Source organism: Aphelocoma coerulescens, chromosome 13 (genome assembly GCF_041296385.1).
Source record: "Aphelocoma coerulescens isolate FSJ_1873_10779 chromosome 13, UR_Acoe_1.0, whole genome shotgun sequence".
NCBI classification, from domain to species: Eukaryota; Metazoa; Chordata; class Aves; order Passeriformes; family Corvidae; genus Aphelocoma; species Aphelocoma coerulescens.
In genome coordinates, this window is record NC_091027.1 from 582,351 (window position 1) to 597,456 (window position 15,106).

At 50.7% G+C, this 15,106-nt stretch overlaps 1 protein-coding gene across 4 annotated transcripts; it reads left to right on the plus strand.

The window, feature by feature from the left end:
• Nucleotides 1-3,739: 3,739 nt before the first annotated feature.
• Nucleotides 3,740-15,106, plus strand: GRXCR2 (glutaredoxin and cysteine rich domain containing 2). 4 transcript variants are annotated; one of them, XM_069029177.1, is made up of 5 exons: nucleotides 3,785-3,808; nucleotides 4,413-4,618; nucleotides 8,724-9,326; nucleotides 10,817-11,032; nucleotides 12,050-15,106. In XM_069029177.1, exons 3-5 carry the CDS (start codon nucleotides 8,982-8,984, stop codon nucleotides 12,227-12,229), a joined length of 741 nt encoding a protein of 246 aa, XP_068885278.1. In that variant the 5' UTR covers nucleotides 3,785-3,808; nucleotides 4,413-4,618; nucleotides 8,724-8,981; the 3' UTR covers nucleotides 12,230-15,106. The 4 variants fall into 4 exon arrangements, with proteins under 4 accessions (XP_068885277.1, XP_068885278.1, XP_068885280.1 ...); XM_069029179.1 differs by having other exon boundaries at nucleotides 4,432-4,618; XM_069029180.1 differs by lacking the exon at nucleotides 3,785-3,808 and adding an exon at nucleotides 4,095-4,155 and having other exon boundaries at nucleotides 4,432-4,618.

Consider the following 15,106-nt stretch of genomic DNA (forward strand, 5'->3'; position numbering starts at 1 on the left):
GTACCTGTAATTTGCATTCCCTTTATCAGCTGAATTCCTATCTCAGGGCTGCCTGCTCGCACATACTGATGGATTGCCTAAGGAGAGCAGGTGAGGCAGTTAAGGTCCGAAAATCTTTTCCTTACAAACCCTGCTGAGTTTCAGTCCTGTCTTTTCAACGTACAAGTACTACAAATATTAGAGGACAAGACTGTAAATTTGAAGATGTCTCAGATAATGCCATCAAGCTGTAGTCATCCCTGCCCTCCTCTCAGGATTCTTCAGAAGTACAGTGTGGAAAAGGTTAATGTTTTTTTTCAAAAGTTCTCCCCCCCAGATCATGATTATGTTAAAACAAAATATTTCTTTATTTCTTTAATATAATGGCCATTTGGCTAAATTAAAATGTTGACAAAGATCTTCAGGGTAATGCCAGGAACCAATGACCTCACTGCTTCATCTCAAGTTTCCTTTTCTTTGGTGCTTCTTTGTAGTCTGTCCTATGGTGATGTGTGCTGGGCTGGTGGGGCGCACGCTGGCTAATGAGTGATGCTGCAAACAGCATCAGCTCATCTGCCAGTGGTTCTAAACGTGATGCATGACATAAACTTTACTGAAAATAAAGGTGGTGAAGGTTGTTTTTCTTTTTTACATATTCTTCCCTATTTGTGCTCTGTGATTAGCACTCAGTTTGTATTTTCATCTGATTAGATTAGAAAGGAAACAGAATTATGGAGCACCCTGCAGTGGCGGGGTGCTGAAAACGAAGCCCAGACAGTTCTCTGCATGTCAACTTCTGCTCATCTCCAACTGAATCTGTTTGGTGACTGCTCCTTTGGTTTTCCTGGTCTTTAAGGGCCAGGCTGCATTAGCTGCACTCTCAGAGCAATGGGTGGGACTAAGGCTCTGCTGGGGGGACGCACATGCACAGTGCAATGCACAGTTCCCGCTGAATTCCCAAGGGAAACCACTGGCCACAGCTGGAGTGCCTGGTCACCTCGCAGGCACCTCAGGAAGGGCCAGGCTGGGGAATCCAGCGGTGCTGAGCACACTCGGGGGGCCCAGGGGATCGGGGGGCTGGGGCTCCCTGAGGGTCTTCAGTGACATGGGTGGTTGCAGGAAGCCCCCTGAGCTTTCCAACTCCTGGGAATGCCACCAGGGATATGCTCTGGGCAAGCTCCCCTGAGTCTGGCCACTCAGGGATTGCCCAGGCAGAGACATGGGCTTTTCCAACCGGCAGCTTCTGAACTGCCGGAACAGCCAAGCGAGGCTCCCATCTGGGCTGCAGTCTCTGGTTCTGCGGCGATACAAAAGCTGTCTGTGCTAACACTTGCATTTATATAACATGTTAAATCTTCAAAGCACTTCCCAAAAGCTAAGTCATCTGTGGAATGCCCCTCAGACTAAGCATCCCCCACTCCCCAGCTTACATGGAGGAGACCAGAAATGAGGCCACACAGCATATCAATGTCCAGTTTGGGATCAGGATGTGATGCTTTCCTGGTTTTCCACTTCACACTCAGACCATTCCATTGAACTTTATTATCTGTCACCGCCTCTCTCTTCTAACATGACTCGTAATTGGGGTTAAAAAATAAAGGCAGAGCTGGAAAGCTGCTCACCCTTCCCTTTCATTTCAGCAGTCTCTGGTGCCGATGCTGTAATTAACTCAGGGCTGGATGCAGCAGGATGCCTGGTCTGGAGGACGCTGCTCTGGGGCCGCAGGCGGTGCCGCCACAGAGGGCTCTGCCTGGGCATGGCCCCACTGATCCACAGGAGCCCTCTGCAGCTTCCCAGGGGATGGATGCCTGGTACTGAGGGGATGGAACCACTGAAATATGTATTGCAAGACTGGGTTACTCAAAGAGGTTTAACATGGAGCTGGAAATTGAGAGCAATGTGCCCCCCTTTGCTCCCACACCACGTGGTTGCACACGTCTCCCCCAGGAGTTGCCACTTTTGGCTTCCCCCAACTCCAACACTGACTCAGAAAAGAGCTCCAATGGATCCCAAAGCAAAGTGCAAACATGCTTTGTCCTCATCATCCCACAGGAGCTGCAGGGGCACTGGGCTGTGGTTCAGTGACCACTGCAGCAGCCAGGGCTGTGTGTGCCATGAGAGGGCACAGCACGGCAGCGCTTCCAGGGGGTATAAAAAGCCTCAGCCACTCTGCACCATGCAAGTGGATGCCACATGCCTCCTTCCCGGGGGAAGAGGGACCTTTCAGACTGTTTTTAGCTCCTGGAGGGCAGGAAGAGGGGGTGCCTCTTACAAGCTGCTACAGATTATATCTGAGCTGGCAGCTCATCCTCCTACCCACCCACAAACGCGGCGCCCAGTGCTGCTGCTGAAAGGGGCGAATGGCAGGACCTGCCTGTGCCTCCAGACCCCAAGGGCCAGGATGGGAGTGCTCCCATGGCACGGGATCGCTGGTCCTGCGGGCAGTGTCCGTCGGCCGTGGGGAGCGGCTGCGGCTGTGGGCTCTGAGCACACGGCGGTGCCAATGGCAGAACCCAGCACATTTAGTAAATAAGTTGTGTTTGCTTGAAGACATAATTAGGCCAGCGTGACTCGGCAGGGATGTGCAGAATGTGGGGACCTGCAGCCAGCGGAGAAAGAGCCTCTCTAAAATTTTCTACCTCTCAAACCAATGCCTGGTCTCCTCTGCTGGGCACCACCTCCCTGCTCCCAAAGCCCTCTGGGCAGCCCCCGAGGGGCATGCAGAGGGACAGACCCTCTGAGAGCTACGTGTTTCAGCCTTTCTTTTCCTTTTTTCCCCTTCATGAGGTACATACACATCAGCTGGAGGATGGAAGCCAAACACTGAGACCCCCATCTACACCTCATAAGAGGAGGGATTAGGGGAGCTGTTTATTAAGCTCACAGAGGGTTGAATGCTGTGTTTTGCCTTTACAGCCTTGTGCAGTCTGGCTGTTGGGTACTGTGAAGGCTTCAGCTGATTCTGAAGTAGCTGGAGCAGAGTGGTGCCCGTCCAGAAATAGAGAAGTATTTTTAAATTAAATGTATTCACTGATTTTCATGAAGACAGATTGTTGTGTGTTTGTTGAAGTGTCATTAAGAGTAGTTGGCGGTGGAACCAGGCTGAGCAACAGTGAAAGAGGATGGACGTGTCCTTCCTGTGACTGGGAAGGTCACCGGGGCCACCTCCTGCTGCTCCTCCTCCTCTTCCTCCTCCTGTGGCCTGGTCCCTGCACCTGGGAGGAATGGAATGGGAGTGATTAAAGCTGAGAGCAGGCCTGTGAGACTGTGGGGCAGACACAAGACCGGCTCTGATACTTCTGAGCTGCACAGCCCCTGGCTGGAGCTTGCTGACAGGGAGGGGAGGGCAGTGGGCAGCCCCTACTCCTCTGCTGGGAGCTGAAGCTGCCTGTGAGCCCCTGGCCCCCCAGCAAACAGTGCCCACTGTCCCCCACTAGCTCTGGGCTTTCTGGTACCCTCATCCTTTTTTCCCTGCAGTGCAGAGCCACAGAACACCAAGCACAGCATTCTGCTTCTCTGGGATCTGCCCGATAAGCGCTGAACCTGCAGGGATGCAGTTTTAATTTTCCAATTAGTATGGACCCGACCACCACCTCACAGGCCTTTGGAAGGTGGTCTCTTATATAGGTTTGACCGCAGAAAACATCAAGCTACAGTTACCTAATTAAACACAGATGGAAATGACCCCCTGCTTGCAAGGCTGCATCACCTTTAGTGCTCCCAGGTGCTTCTGGCCACCAGTGAGTGCTGCAGCCAGGAGCAGATATAAATCCTGAAGCCCCCAGCCCTAGGAGGGGATGGTGCAGTGTAAGAAGGGCAGCATGGAGGGGTGAGTGTTGTTCAAAGCACTGCAGGTGTGCTGCTGCTTTACTGAGCGACGGGCAGGCTGGTTCAGCTCTTTGCTGCTGCTTGCTCTGGTCACGTTGTGACCCAGGGGCTCATTTTGAGTCAGCTTCTCCCACAGCTCTTGCCTGCAGAGCAGTGCTCCCTGTGGGAGGAGGTTGGGGAGCAGAACCAGGCTCCTTGTGATCCCCCTGGGAACACACAGAGGGGCTTGAGCCCTCGTGGTGGAGTTACCCAGTGCTGGCAGAGCCATTTCCATGTCTGCAGGCCCTGGGCGCTGCACCTGAGCTGGAGGGCAGAGCAGTGATCCTCAGGTGCTCACTCCAGCGCCGGGTGGGTTCATCCAGCAAAGGCCATTTCCCTGCCCTGGCTCCGTGTGCTCCTGTGGGCATTGCCTGTGTGCTGTGGCCAGTGCCTGGGCTGTTCCTTGCCCACTGCACTCATGACTAGGCTCTGGTCCCAGGCTGTGCTGCTGCTCTCAGGAGAAGCCCAGGGAGAGTTGTCTCCAAAGATAGAACCCAACCCCTGGGAATTTCCCTCTTTGAAGCCCTTTTTCCTGTTTTTTTTCCTTTGTTTCTTTGTGACTTCAGGATTTTTGTGCTTACTTAGGTTGGTGCAGTAATCTGGCTTTCATCACAGAGCCTGCCTGGTCTCCCGGAGGTGCTGGGCGTCCTCCACTCCCACTGACTTCAGCCTCCAGGAATGTGTGGCGGGCCCTGCCTTGTGCTGGCAGAAGGAAACCTTAGCTTGGATTCCTAGAAAAATGGAGTCCTGTGGACTCACAGTGTGTGTGAAGGTGTGTGCATGTAGCTCTGTGTCTGCGTACCCTCATGACTTGTGAATCCAGCTCAGTGGAGTGTTAAAGCATCCAGAACTTTAAATACCCTGTGACTTTGGCATTTTTTGTGAAAATGGGAGGCTGAGCACAAAACGAAGCCCTGTCAGCCCCTTCATGAAGGGAGATGATGCAGCATGACATCACACCTTACTTCAGATCTAATTAGGTGCTCAGGACTCCTGAGGAGATGTTAGATGTCTGCTCCAAAAGAGAAGATGTTTGCACCAGAGAATCCAACCCTGAGCTAAATCCATACCCAGTTGTGCTGGCTTTAGGTGCTGTATGCATGAGGCTGCTGGTGCTCTCGCAGCACCACTGTTTTCATTCCTGCTGTGTCCCAGTCCCTTGGCCTGGGTAGGGTGTACTGATGGCAGGCTTCAGCCCTCTTTGGAACAAGGAATTTGGATATGGAGGGATGCTTGGGGACGCCGGTGGTGGGGGCTGCTGACCCTAGGCTGACAGTGAACAATCAGTTTCTGATTCCCAGTGGATTCATAAGCTCAGAGTGAGTGAAAGGACAGATCTGGGGCAGCAGGACAGCACTGAGCTCCCCCAGCGCAGAGATTGGGGGTGCTGGGCTGAACCCTCCCACCCTCTGCAGAAGTCATGCAGGTCCCTTGGCTGTGGGAGCCAGGGATGTGCTCTGACTGGGAGGGAAGAAAACTCCTGCTTCAGCTCCTTGGATTTTTCACAGGATCTATGCTAGCCCCTGTATTTCACAGCAGGAACAAGCCACCAATCCTGCAATGTTTTCCATGATTTGGAAATAGTGGTGTTAGGGCAATGAGTGCCAGGGCTGCTTGTGCAGGGGCTACCCACTGCAGTTCGTGTGTGTTGCTCTTTTGTGCCTGTTTTCTGCTAATGACATTCAACAAATTCAGTGCTGTGCATCTCCGTAGAGATGACCGGAACACTGACCAGGCTGCTTTGAGGGGGGGGCTGGGTTAGGGTTGCTCCCACTCTGGTGACCCCAAACCAAACCCTGAATATGACATAGCCAGCCTGAGCACTGTGTGACCTGTCAGGTCTGGCTGGGGTAGCTCATATTTAAAAAATTCTTCAGACTTTTAAAATTCTTAGTTTAAAATATGTGATGTTTAATGTCAGATAAAAGGTTACAGGTGTTCTGAGCTGCTGGCAGAAATAGATTGGAGACAGCTGGAAGCAGACCTCTGCCTGTCTTGGCTCATGTGGACAGGTTTGTAAGGCCCTAGTGTAAAACAGTCTCAGCTGAGACTGTCTCAGTGCTGCTGAATAGGAAGCTCCAGAGCAGTAGTTAGCAGAATTCTTGTAATTTTTAAGGTTCACTTCTAGCTGCAGATGCCAGTATCTCCTGGCACAAGGAATGATGAAATCCAGGTGCAGGCTGCCAGGCCAAGGGAGAGGTGGCTGTGCTGGCTGCCTGTGCATGCCCTCCCAGGCCTTGCTCTTTCTGTCACAGGGCGTGTTGGGAAACATCCTTGGTGTCCTGGCACTTTGCTTGAGGATGCTGTGTGCTCGGGGTGATGTGAGCAGGGCACTGCTGCAGCTGAGAGCCCGATGCTCGTCCCCATCCTGCTCCCTGCCCCCCCCTGTGCAGGGGAAGAAGGATGGCAGTGCTTGCTGTAAGGAAGCACAGCACGACAAAATACTTTCCAGCAAAACCTGCAGCTGGACACATGCCTTCAAAGTCCAGCTTGCTGTGGCTCTTCTTGAGGCCCTGCTTTGTACAGACCCAGTTTTGCTGCAGCAGATCTACTGCAGCGTGTTGTGCTCCTCAGGGCAAGGGCTGGCTCTTTGTTCTGCAGAGCCTCTGGCTTCCCCGATCCTTCCCGTGCCTGCTGTGGGGAGGAGAAGCCCCACGCTTGAAAGACAGATGTCATTAAAATGCAGTGGAACAGAGTCTAAAGTCAAATATAGTGCTGTGATGATCTAGGTCGTGAAACTTAATGATTTCACTGTTGAATGCAAAATTATTTTTGTTGTATTTTTAGTAGGGCTCGTGTGAGCTGTGGGAAAGAAACCCCCGCTGGCCCCCGGAGCTGCGGGGCTGCTGCTGTGCTGGCAGGGCCGTGTGGGCGGCGGGGGCTCCTCCATCCCACATCCACCCGTGCCAGCCCCACCACGCTAAGTGCCTGCCCCAGCACCCTGCACCGTGCAGGCTCCAGGGGTCACGGGTGGTGCTAGGGATGGCCTCATCAAACACCCCCCGGAACGTCCCCATTTGGGATATTTAATGTGGAAACATTGACTGGAGTTGTTCAGAACAGCTAAGAAATGCAGAATGGCTGTTTGGGGATCTTTTCTTTGCAAGAGTCATCAGTACATGGATATAAAAGAAGCGTGTGTAGCTCTGGGAGGGAGGAACAAGCAGCAGCCTCTGTGTCCTGGCCCTGGGGTGACTCGGGGAGCGTGTGGCTGCAGGACACAGGCTGGGCTCCCCTGGCTGCAGCCCTGCTCAGCCCCACGGGCTGGTGGTGCCTGGCTGATAGCCCTGCAGAGGATGGGCTGTTCCAGCGGCACAGCCACGGGGCCAGGTGGGTCTGAGCTGTGGCAGCACCTGTAAGTAACTGTACAGCCACAAGTTGCTTTGCTTGGCTCGCAGTGGCGCTCATGCTCTGTTCTCTCATTGCTGCTTTGAACTTCCTTTCCTGCCTGATTGTTCCCCTAATCAAAAGAAAACGAGCTCCAATTGAGGTATCTCACACAGTGTGATTTGTGTCAGATCACGGCCGCTGGGGACCCTTTGAAAAGCAGCAATTCTGAGGCCTGATTCAGTAGGGTTCACAGGGGAAGGGGTGGATCAGGCCTCCCAAGTGAACGCAGCAAGAGCTGAGTGTGATTCATGCAAATCAGAGTTTTCATATAAAGTGAGATTCTCCTGTGTGCGATAGGATGGGAGCCTGGCATCCGCACTACAATGGAGGTGTGGAGATGCCAAGGGCGGCTCCAGGGCTGTGTGTTTACCCAGGCGTGTTCAGGCCTGTTCTCTTGGTACAAGAAACATTTTTCACACGTCCTTATGATGAGGCTTCCAGCAGCCCAAGGGACCCTCAGGAGCGGTGTCTGTCGTGACAGAAACCGCTTGTGGCATCTGTTTGGTTGGTGGAAGGTCTGTGCAGTGGAGTTACTAGCCGGCATTCTAAACTGCCATCCTAGAATTTCATTAACAAACTTTTAAAAGACATAATGAATTAACCTGCTGAGAGCATTAAGCTTTAAAAGTGCTGGGTTTGAACTGAAAGAAGTTAAACGAAGCTCTCTGCCTGCATCCTGCCAAGGCAGAGTCTCACTTGATGAGTAATGGTGGATATGTACTAACATCTTGGAACTTAAAAAAAAAAAAAAGGAGATTTTAACTCCTGTTGGGTACCTACTTGATTTGAGTAGGTGTTGGGAGATGTTTAATGCCCAGACAGCAGTTACCTGTGGATGTGTTTTGTACCACACATACTCTTTATTTTACCCCTTGAAAGGACAGAGGAGCTGGAGACGCCCAGCCAGGGATGGGCACAGGAACCAAACCCCACTGAGACAGAGACAAGGCCAGTGAGGCACCAGCTTTGGGGTGGGGGTGGGATCTCTGAGGATAGGCTGTCATGGGAGGTGCCTGGGTCGGATTGCTGCCCGGCAATGGAGGTTTGGGAGTGTTGGGGAGCTGAAGTCCCTTGGTTGGGACTGGATGAGGTGATGACTGTCTCCTAAAAATGAAAACCAAACCCAGAATGGTCCAAAAGGTCTTAAAAGGCATAAAGAATTACAAACAGGGATTTATCACTAACAAGAGAATATCTTAATTAGATCTCACAACCTGTAGAGGAACACATTGGATTAAAAGGAAACTGAGCTTTGTGCTCTCAGGGTTTCAGTGTGAGAATGGAGAGGAACTATTCACCTTTGCAATTTGTGGGGTTGGATTGCTTTTTCTCTGAATTTGTCTTTTTAACTTTTTACCTTGTCAGAAAATTATGAAAAGCTACTGGGATGATGTATTTGGGGTAGTTCTTATCACATCATGTTGCAGAAACATTTGCATGGTTTTGGAAACATGGGTAGAGTTTCCTATTTAATCCTCTCCTTCCAGGTTAACTCCTTTCTTCCTGTGGTGTCTGGCGTGGCCCCCACTCACCAACCTGCCTTTGGCTTCACTACCAGTGATATTTTCTCTTTGTGAATTTCTATCAATATTTAATACAGTGGTGTCAGTTTTGCTGTAAGATGAGAGGAACTACTAGAAACCTTGAATTATACATCATGTGGCGGGGGGAAGCTGCAAGTGTTTTCTTTTGGACCTAAAGTTCTTGGAGCTGATCTCCAGGACCAGCAGCTCGAAATCCCCGAGATGGATGAGCCCCAGAAGAAACTCAGCCAGCGGCACGAGGGACGGCCCCGCAAGGTGAGGTTCAAAATCTCCTCAGCCTACAGTGGTCGAGTGTTAAAACAAGTCTATGAAGATGGGCAGGAGCTTGAACCCCCAGCCAAAGAGCACTCGCGGCGCTTCCTGCGCCAGAGCTTCGAGCCAGGGGACCATTTCTGCGGGGCCGGGGAGGTGCCAGAGAACAGGTTCTACTGGCCCACGGCCTTGACGGCCCAGAGGATCAGCATACTCCGAGAGGATCAGAAACATGGGCTCGCGGGGACCTCGCCCCTGCTCAGCGACTGCCAGCCCGGCGCCAGCCACTGCAGGGTAAGTGCTGCCAGGGCTGTCCCCTCTCTGGGGACCAGCCTCAGGCTAAGTCATTCTCGGAGCAGTATGGTGACAGGAGCCTCACACTGCAACCTCATCCAGATAAAACTGTGTTGTCAGGCCAGGATTTGAGAAGGGTGGTTGTAAATCTCCAGCCATTATTCCAGGAATTCTGTATGCTGAATATGCCACAGGTGGCAGGATCCTCAGGGTCTGTAGCATTGCAGGCAGGAGGGAAGAGCATCTGCCAGCTGTGCTCCAGCCGTGCTCTGGCTTCTCCCAGTGCTGATCTGCATCTGTCCATTGGGTAGAGTAAAACAGAACATTTCCATATATATTGATATCTGTGCATAGGAATCCTACTGCATCTAGATCAGTCAAATGTAAGGAGAATGTTAAGCTAATTAGGTGTATTTAAAATATTAAAGTTGTGTGACTTCAGCTGCCAGGAAGCCAGTGCTGCCATCAGGGTACCAGATATCTGCATCCTCTGGCAGCCAGAATTCCTCTTTGGCTACTTTGACAATCCCAGCTTAGTTTCACTGGCTATTTTCTTAACATATAATTAGTGCCACTGATAGAGAAGTGTTTCTTTAGTCCTAATAAAGAGGCAGTACATGCATGATATGTGTAAATACTTTTTAAGGCCTTGATTTGAACACACTGAAAGTCTGTTAATTCCTGGCACTCATCAAAGCTGTGTGTGGGAAACCCAGATGGCTGATATTTGACCTGGTGATAGACTGGACATGTAGTTTGCCTGAAAACATCAGACCACAATGAATCTCTCCTGCCCAAAGACAGTGCAGTTCTGTGATCTTATCTACCCCATTAATTTGTTTTGCATTCTTGGGTAACGCTCCTCTCCCTCCCCAGTCTCCCCAGCCACAGATACCTCTAGTACCCACATTGTCCAGTACCAGCTCATGTTGCATCACCATGCACTTGGTGTTTGGAGACACCGTGTCTGTGTAACACGCACCAGGCTCTCACCTTCTGCAGGTGGGGAGGACTTGTGCTCACCTGCCTCCCCCTCATGTTTCTCCCCACAGGGAAGCAGGTGCCCCCACTGCCAGGAGAGCACCAGCCACCTCATCCCAGCTGGTGTGACTCAGGGCATTTTTTAGGAGACCATCTCCTTTTGCATGGCCTCTTGACACAGACGCTTACTCAGAGTGAAATATGAAGACTGTGTAAAACAATAGGCCCCAGTAACTCCATATGACACCCAGAGAGGGGGGAGGAGGGACCAGATCAGCAAAATGCTGCTCTCAGGGAAATGTTTGACCATGCCAAGTTTAGCTTTAAAATGACTAGAAAAAAATACACATTCACCCATTAGAGCTGTACCTCCACCAATTTGCTGGATGCTCTGGGGGTGGTCATGGGAGCTGGCCTGGTGAAGGGGATGCTCTTCTGGAAGCCCAGGGACCATCAGTGTTTGCAGAGTGAGTTTATACTGGTGAGACACTGGTAAGTTCCTTCTTCAGACTTCCCCAGTTGTAGATTTCGGCAAGATCATCATCTACACCAATAACCTGAAAATCATCCGTGCACCGATGGACCAGAAAGAGCTCATGAGAAGAATCATCCAGACTGAGGGAATAAATGACTGGACATTCATGTACCGGGAGAGGAAAGAAAGATTTAGTGGTGGACATAAAAAAGATGTGGAGAATAAGGTCACTTGCATCCAGCATGTGCAGGTAAGAGAAAATGGAAAGTGCTTTTTCCCCTTAGCCCTGGTCAAACCACCCAAGCCCCATCCATCTCTGTATCTGGCTCCTAACTAAGTTTGGATAAAAAGCACCACTTTGTTCCTCATTTCCCTCAGGAGATAATGTCCAACACTGTGCTGAGACTGTGCTCTGGGGACAGAGGTGCTGGTTCCAGATGCTCATGTCTCCCACTGATTTCTATCCCTGGGGATGGCTGGTATTTACGTAGCTTGGCTGGGCTCCAGCCCTTGTCACCCCTCCCCGTGGGATAAGGGCAGGCCGGAGTTTCTCCAGCCTGACAAGGCTAAACACAGCTGCTCTGTGGCTGAGACTGCTTCAGGCTAAAATTTTAGTATCAGCTGAAATAAGGTTGTGCCTTACATTTGCTTTCTCACGGGGGAGCCTTTGTTGGTCAGAATCCCAATTAGTCTGACCATGATTTGATCCCACAAAACCTAATGTTGTCATGTGGAGCTGATACAGTTTCACGGAACTGCGTCTGGCCCGTACTGAGTGTGGGTCACCGCGGTCCTTCTGCTCCCAGGAATTTCAAGGTGGGAATTGAAAGAGGCTACCTGGCACATTGGGAGAGAGGCAGGCACAAAGGACAGCTTGAAAGAAGGTGTGCATGTTGGTGATGAGGGATTTGGGGAGAGAGGGTGATGAGCAATTCCTGAAGAAATGAAGCATGGCTCAAACCTGAGGCTACAGAGTGGAAATGGTGTGATAAGAAATGACAGGAGGATGGGTGGAGCTGTGCGGAGCAGAAAGATGAATTTGGAGTGTGTTATAAGCCCAGTCACATTAACCTCCCATTGTCCCCAAGCATGTGGGAGCCTTTTTGTCAAAGTCCTTGCTGTGGAGAACTGATTGTCATAGGCAGAGTGGTGTGTCAGGAGCAACCATGATGGCAAAGAGCAGAAGACAGGATTTCCCTCTTTCAAGAATGTTCCTGACTTTGGTACCTCACACCCACGAACAGGTTTTTTCCTTTCTCTGCTTCAGGAGGGCCATGCTGAACACGGTTGTTCGCAGTGCAAAGGCTCAGGCTGTGCTCCCTGCTCACTGTGCCACGGAAGCAAGTTCTCAATGCTGGCAAACAGATTCAGGGAGTCCTACCGGGCCCTGCGGTGTCCGGCGTGCAACGAGAGCGGGCTGCAGCCCTGCCGCATCTGCGCTGCCTGAGCCGGCTGCCAGCGCCGCCGCCGGGCTTTGGGAACACCTGCGATTATTTCACCTTCCAGAAGTCTCACTACGACAAGTTTTTAAAAGATGGGAAAGGCACTCTCTACCTATCTCACTGTGAATGTGAAACTGCCCCTCTGCTCCCAGCCATTCCTCCAGCCTGCCCTGTGCGCCTGTCCAGCCTTGGAACCGGGCTGACCCAGTGTCTGCAGGGTGAACGTGGCCCTGACACCAGGTGCAGGGCAGAGGCATCCCTGACCGAGAGGGAACATTTGGAGGTAAAGCACCTGTGTAAATGTCTCTGCACCTGGAACTTGGCTGAAACAGTCCCTGTGCTGGCACTGTCCCTCCCTTGAGTGCTTGGTGCCCGGCACAGCCAGGTGTGACCCACTGGGTGCTCCGTCAGCAGGAGTCGGGGCAGTGTCAGCACCGTGTCAGGTGTTGGTACCAGTCCAGCTGCCCAGTGGGTACTGGGGCCAGTCAGTTCCAGTCCAGGTCTGTGCTCCGTTTGTGCCAGCAGTGCCTCTCTGGGATTTGACTTGCCGAACACTGAAAATGGCACTGCCCTTGCAGTTCTCTCTCTGTGCCCTGCGGGGTCACAAGCATTTCCTGAGGTTTTGCTGATCTTACACCTGCTTCAGTGACACAGTGATTCCTTTGGGGTCTGATTTATGGAGGAAATTGAAAACCCTTCCCAAATCTGGAGGTATGAAGAACATATGTGATTTTATTATTATAAATAGAAGTTATTAAGTTTTTAGTCTCCCTACAAGGAAGGGCTGAACTAAAACTCCCTTGGATGCTGCTCAGGACTTCTCAGGACCAGGCTGAGGGTGAGCAGGACAGCTCTTGCTTAATACTAATCCCATGTTGTAATCTGCAGCAGGTAAACTCTAATTAGTGAGATGAAGCAATGATGGGGATCCTTTGCAGGCTGCCACTGGTGCGCAGAGCACAGGGGCTGTGAGAGCCTGAGGCAAGCAGGGGAAATGGTATTTTCTCTCTAAAACATTAACTTATTACTTTTTATATTCAGGAGTAATGTCAGTGCAGCCTTAACTCCCATATTACCTCTGAGACTCCGATGACTTAGAGGCTGCTCACATGTGCTTCACACGGAGGCTGCAAGCCCAGGCAGGGTAATTTATGGCCAAGTTTCTCTTTTGCTGTGATAGGTTACAAGGTTTCTCCACAGTACTGAAATTATTCAAAATAATGCTGTTTTAGCTCCTACACTTCCACATTTCTTCTGCTGAAATTGTGCTGTGGGTACTGAGGGTTTATTTTTTTAAAAAGAGCATCTATCTACAGGAGATACTTGATTGGTTTCATTCATCATATCAGGATCTGCAATGTGGAAAAATGTTGTCCTTGGGGTATCACTGAGGGCAGGTGAGACTTCCCAAATCAGAAATTGCTGTCAGGCAGATCTCTTCCCTCAAATATGACCTGTTTGATCTCAGTTTGTTGGGCTTGTTGGAGAGTTTGCTGGCTTAAGATAAGAAAAAAGTAACCAGGCAAAATTGCCTGATAGTGTTTACAATAAAACTGGATGCAAATATGCACTTATAAAATCAATATTTATTGTTCTTTGGTAATTATAATGTTTCTCAACCACTGTCACTCCTCCTGGCTGTGTCAGCTGTTCCCATCATGTAGAGATGTCACTGGGGCGATACCTGCAGCCAGGAGCTGAGCTCTGCCCTTGCTCAGTCCTCGCCCCACAGGTTCCAGTGTCCTGGAGACTGTGGACCAAGCAGAGAAAGGGGATTTGCTTCCCTAGCTTCCAATGTACTCCTTTTACTTTTGGTAATATGCTGACTTGATTTACCCAATAAACGCTCTTATTCCACGTGGCAAAAGTTTGAACTTTCCTGCAGCATCGTGGTGAGCTGACTGTCGAGGCAGTGGGTTACTTGTCACGTGTTGCTGGTTTTATTTCTGCTGCATTCAGAGGCATCCTCCATCCCCGCTGGGCTGGTGGCGCAGGGTGGAGGGCACGAGCTGAGCCCCAGCGCTGCACTGCTCCAGCCTGGTTCTGTCAGCAGCTCAGAAGCACAAACCTGGCTGTGGCCACGGCCCAGCTCTTGCGGGCAGAGCTGAGGCACTCGCTGGCAGCCCGGGCAGTGCCCAGGACTCCGACTGATGGGCAGTGCCACAACAACCTGCACTCTGCAGCCTGGCTCCTGCTGCTGCCATCCCGGGAGCTGGAGAGGAAGTTCTGCTGGGTAACCTTTTATCAAAAATTGTCAGGTCTTTAAAAACTGGATTACTTTATGGGTCAGGGTAGGAGTGGAAGATGTGTTGCACTTCTGCCAAAAAATAACAGGCTTTTTCTGTTTGCTGAAAGCCCGGAAAGATGTCATTGGACTTGCTGAACTCACCAGGCTTCTGCATGTGATCTCAGTGGGGTCAGCTGAAGTGTCCATCTCATCAGAGAATGATGGATGAAATACAGGAATCTCTAAAAAATGTGATGGCATGGTTTTGGTTTAATTGATCACCTGTTTTTTTCTGGTGTTTAATGGCTCAATAATGTAAGCAGACCCTGGAGTGGTTGTGTGCCCTGTACCAAAACCCAAACTGTCCTGTATGTGATGTTCTTTTATAAAGGAAAACCCCAAATATTCTCACAACTGCCTGGACTTTGAACAGTAAATACAGGCAAAGATGCTTACTCTGGAGTCTATTTCTCTTGTTTTTGTTAACTTTCTACAGCTGTTCTTGTTTTGCCTTAGAAGAGGAGCACGCAAAAAGGCATTTAAGGGTTTCTCTAAAGAAAAAACAAAACCAAAAGCAAAAAAGCAACAATTTCTTCTCTTGTCCTGCTGCAGAGCTCCAGAGCTCTGTTTCTAGCAGGCTCGGGCAGCCTCATTC

Excerpts from the sequence above, each read along its gene's own strand:
- GRXCR2 (XM_069029176.1), top strand. The coding sequence starts at position 8,982 with ATGGATGAGCCCCAGAAGAAACTCAGCCAGCGGCACGAGGGACGGCCC. Across the intron at positions 9,327-10,816 it reads CCGGCGCCAGCCACTGCAGG|ACTTCCCCAGTTGTAGATTT; the intron begins GTAAGTGCTGCC and ends TTCCTTCTTCAG. Across the intron at positions 11,033-12,049 it reads CTTGCATCCAGCATGTGCAG|GAGGGCCATGCTGAACACGG; the intron begins GTAAGAGAAAAT and ends TCTCTGCTTCAG.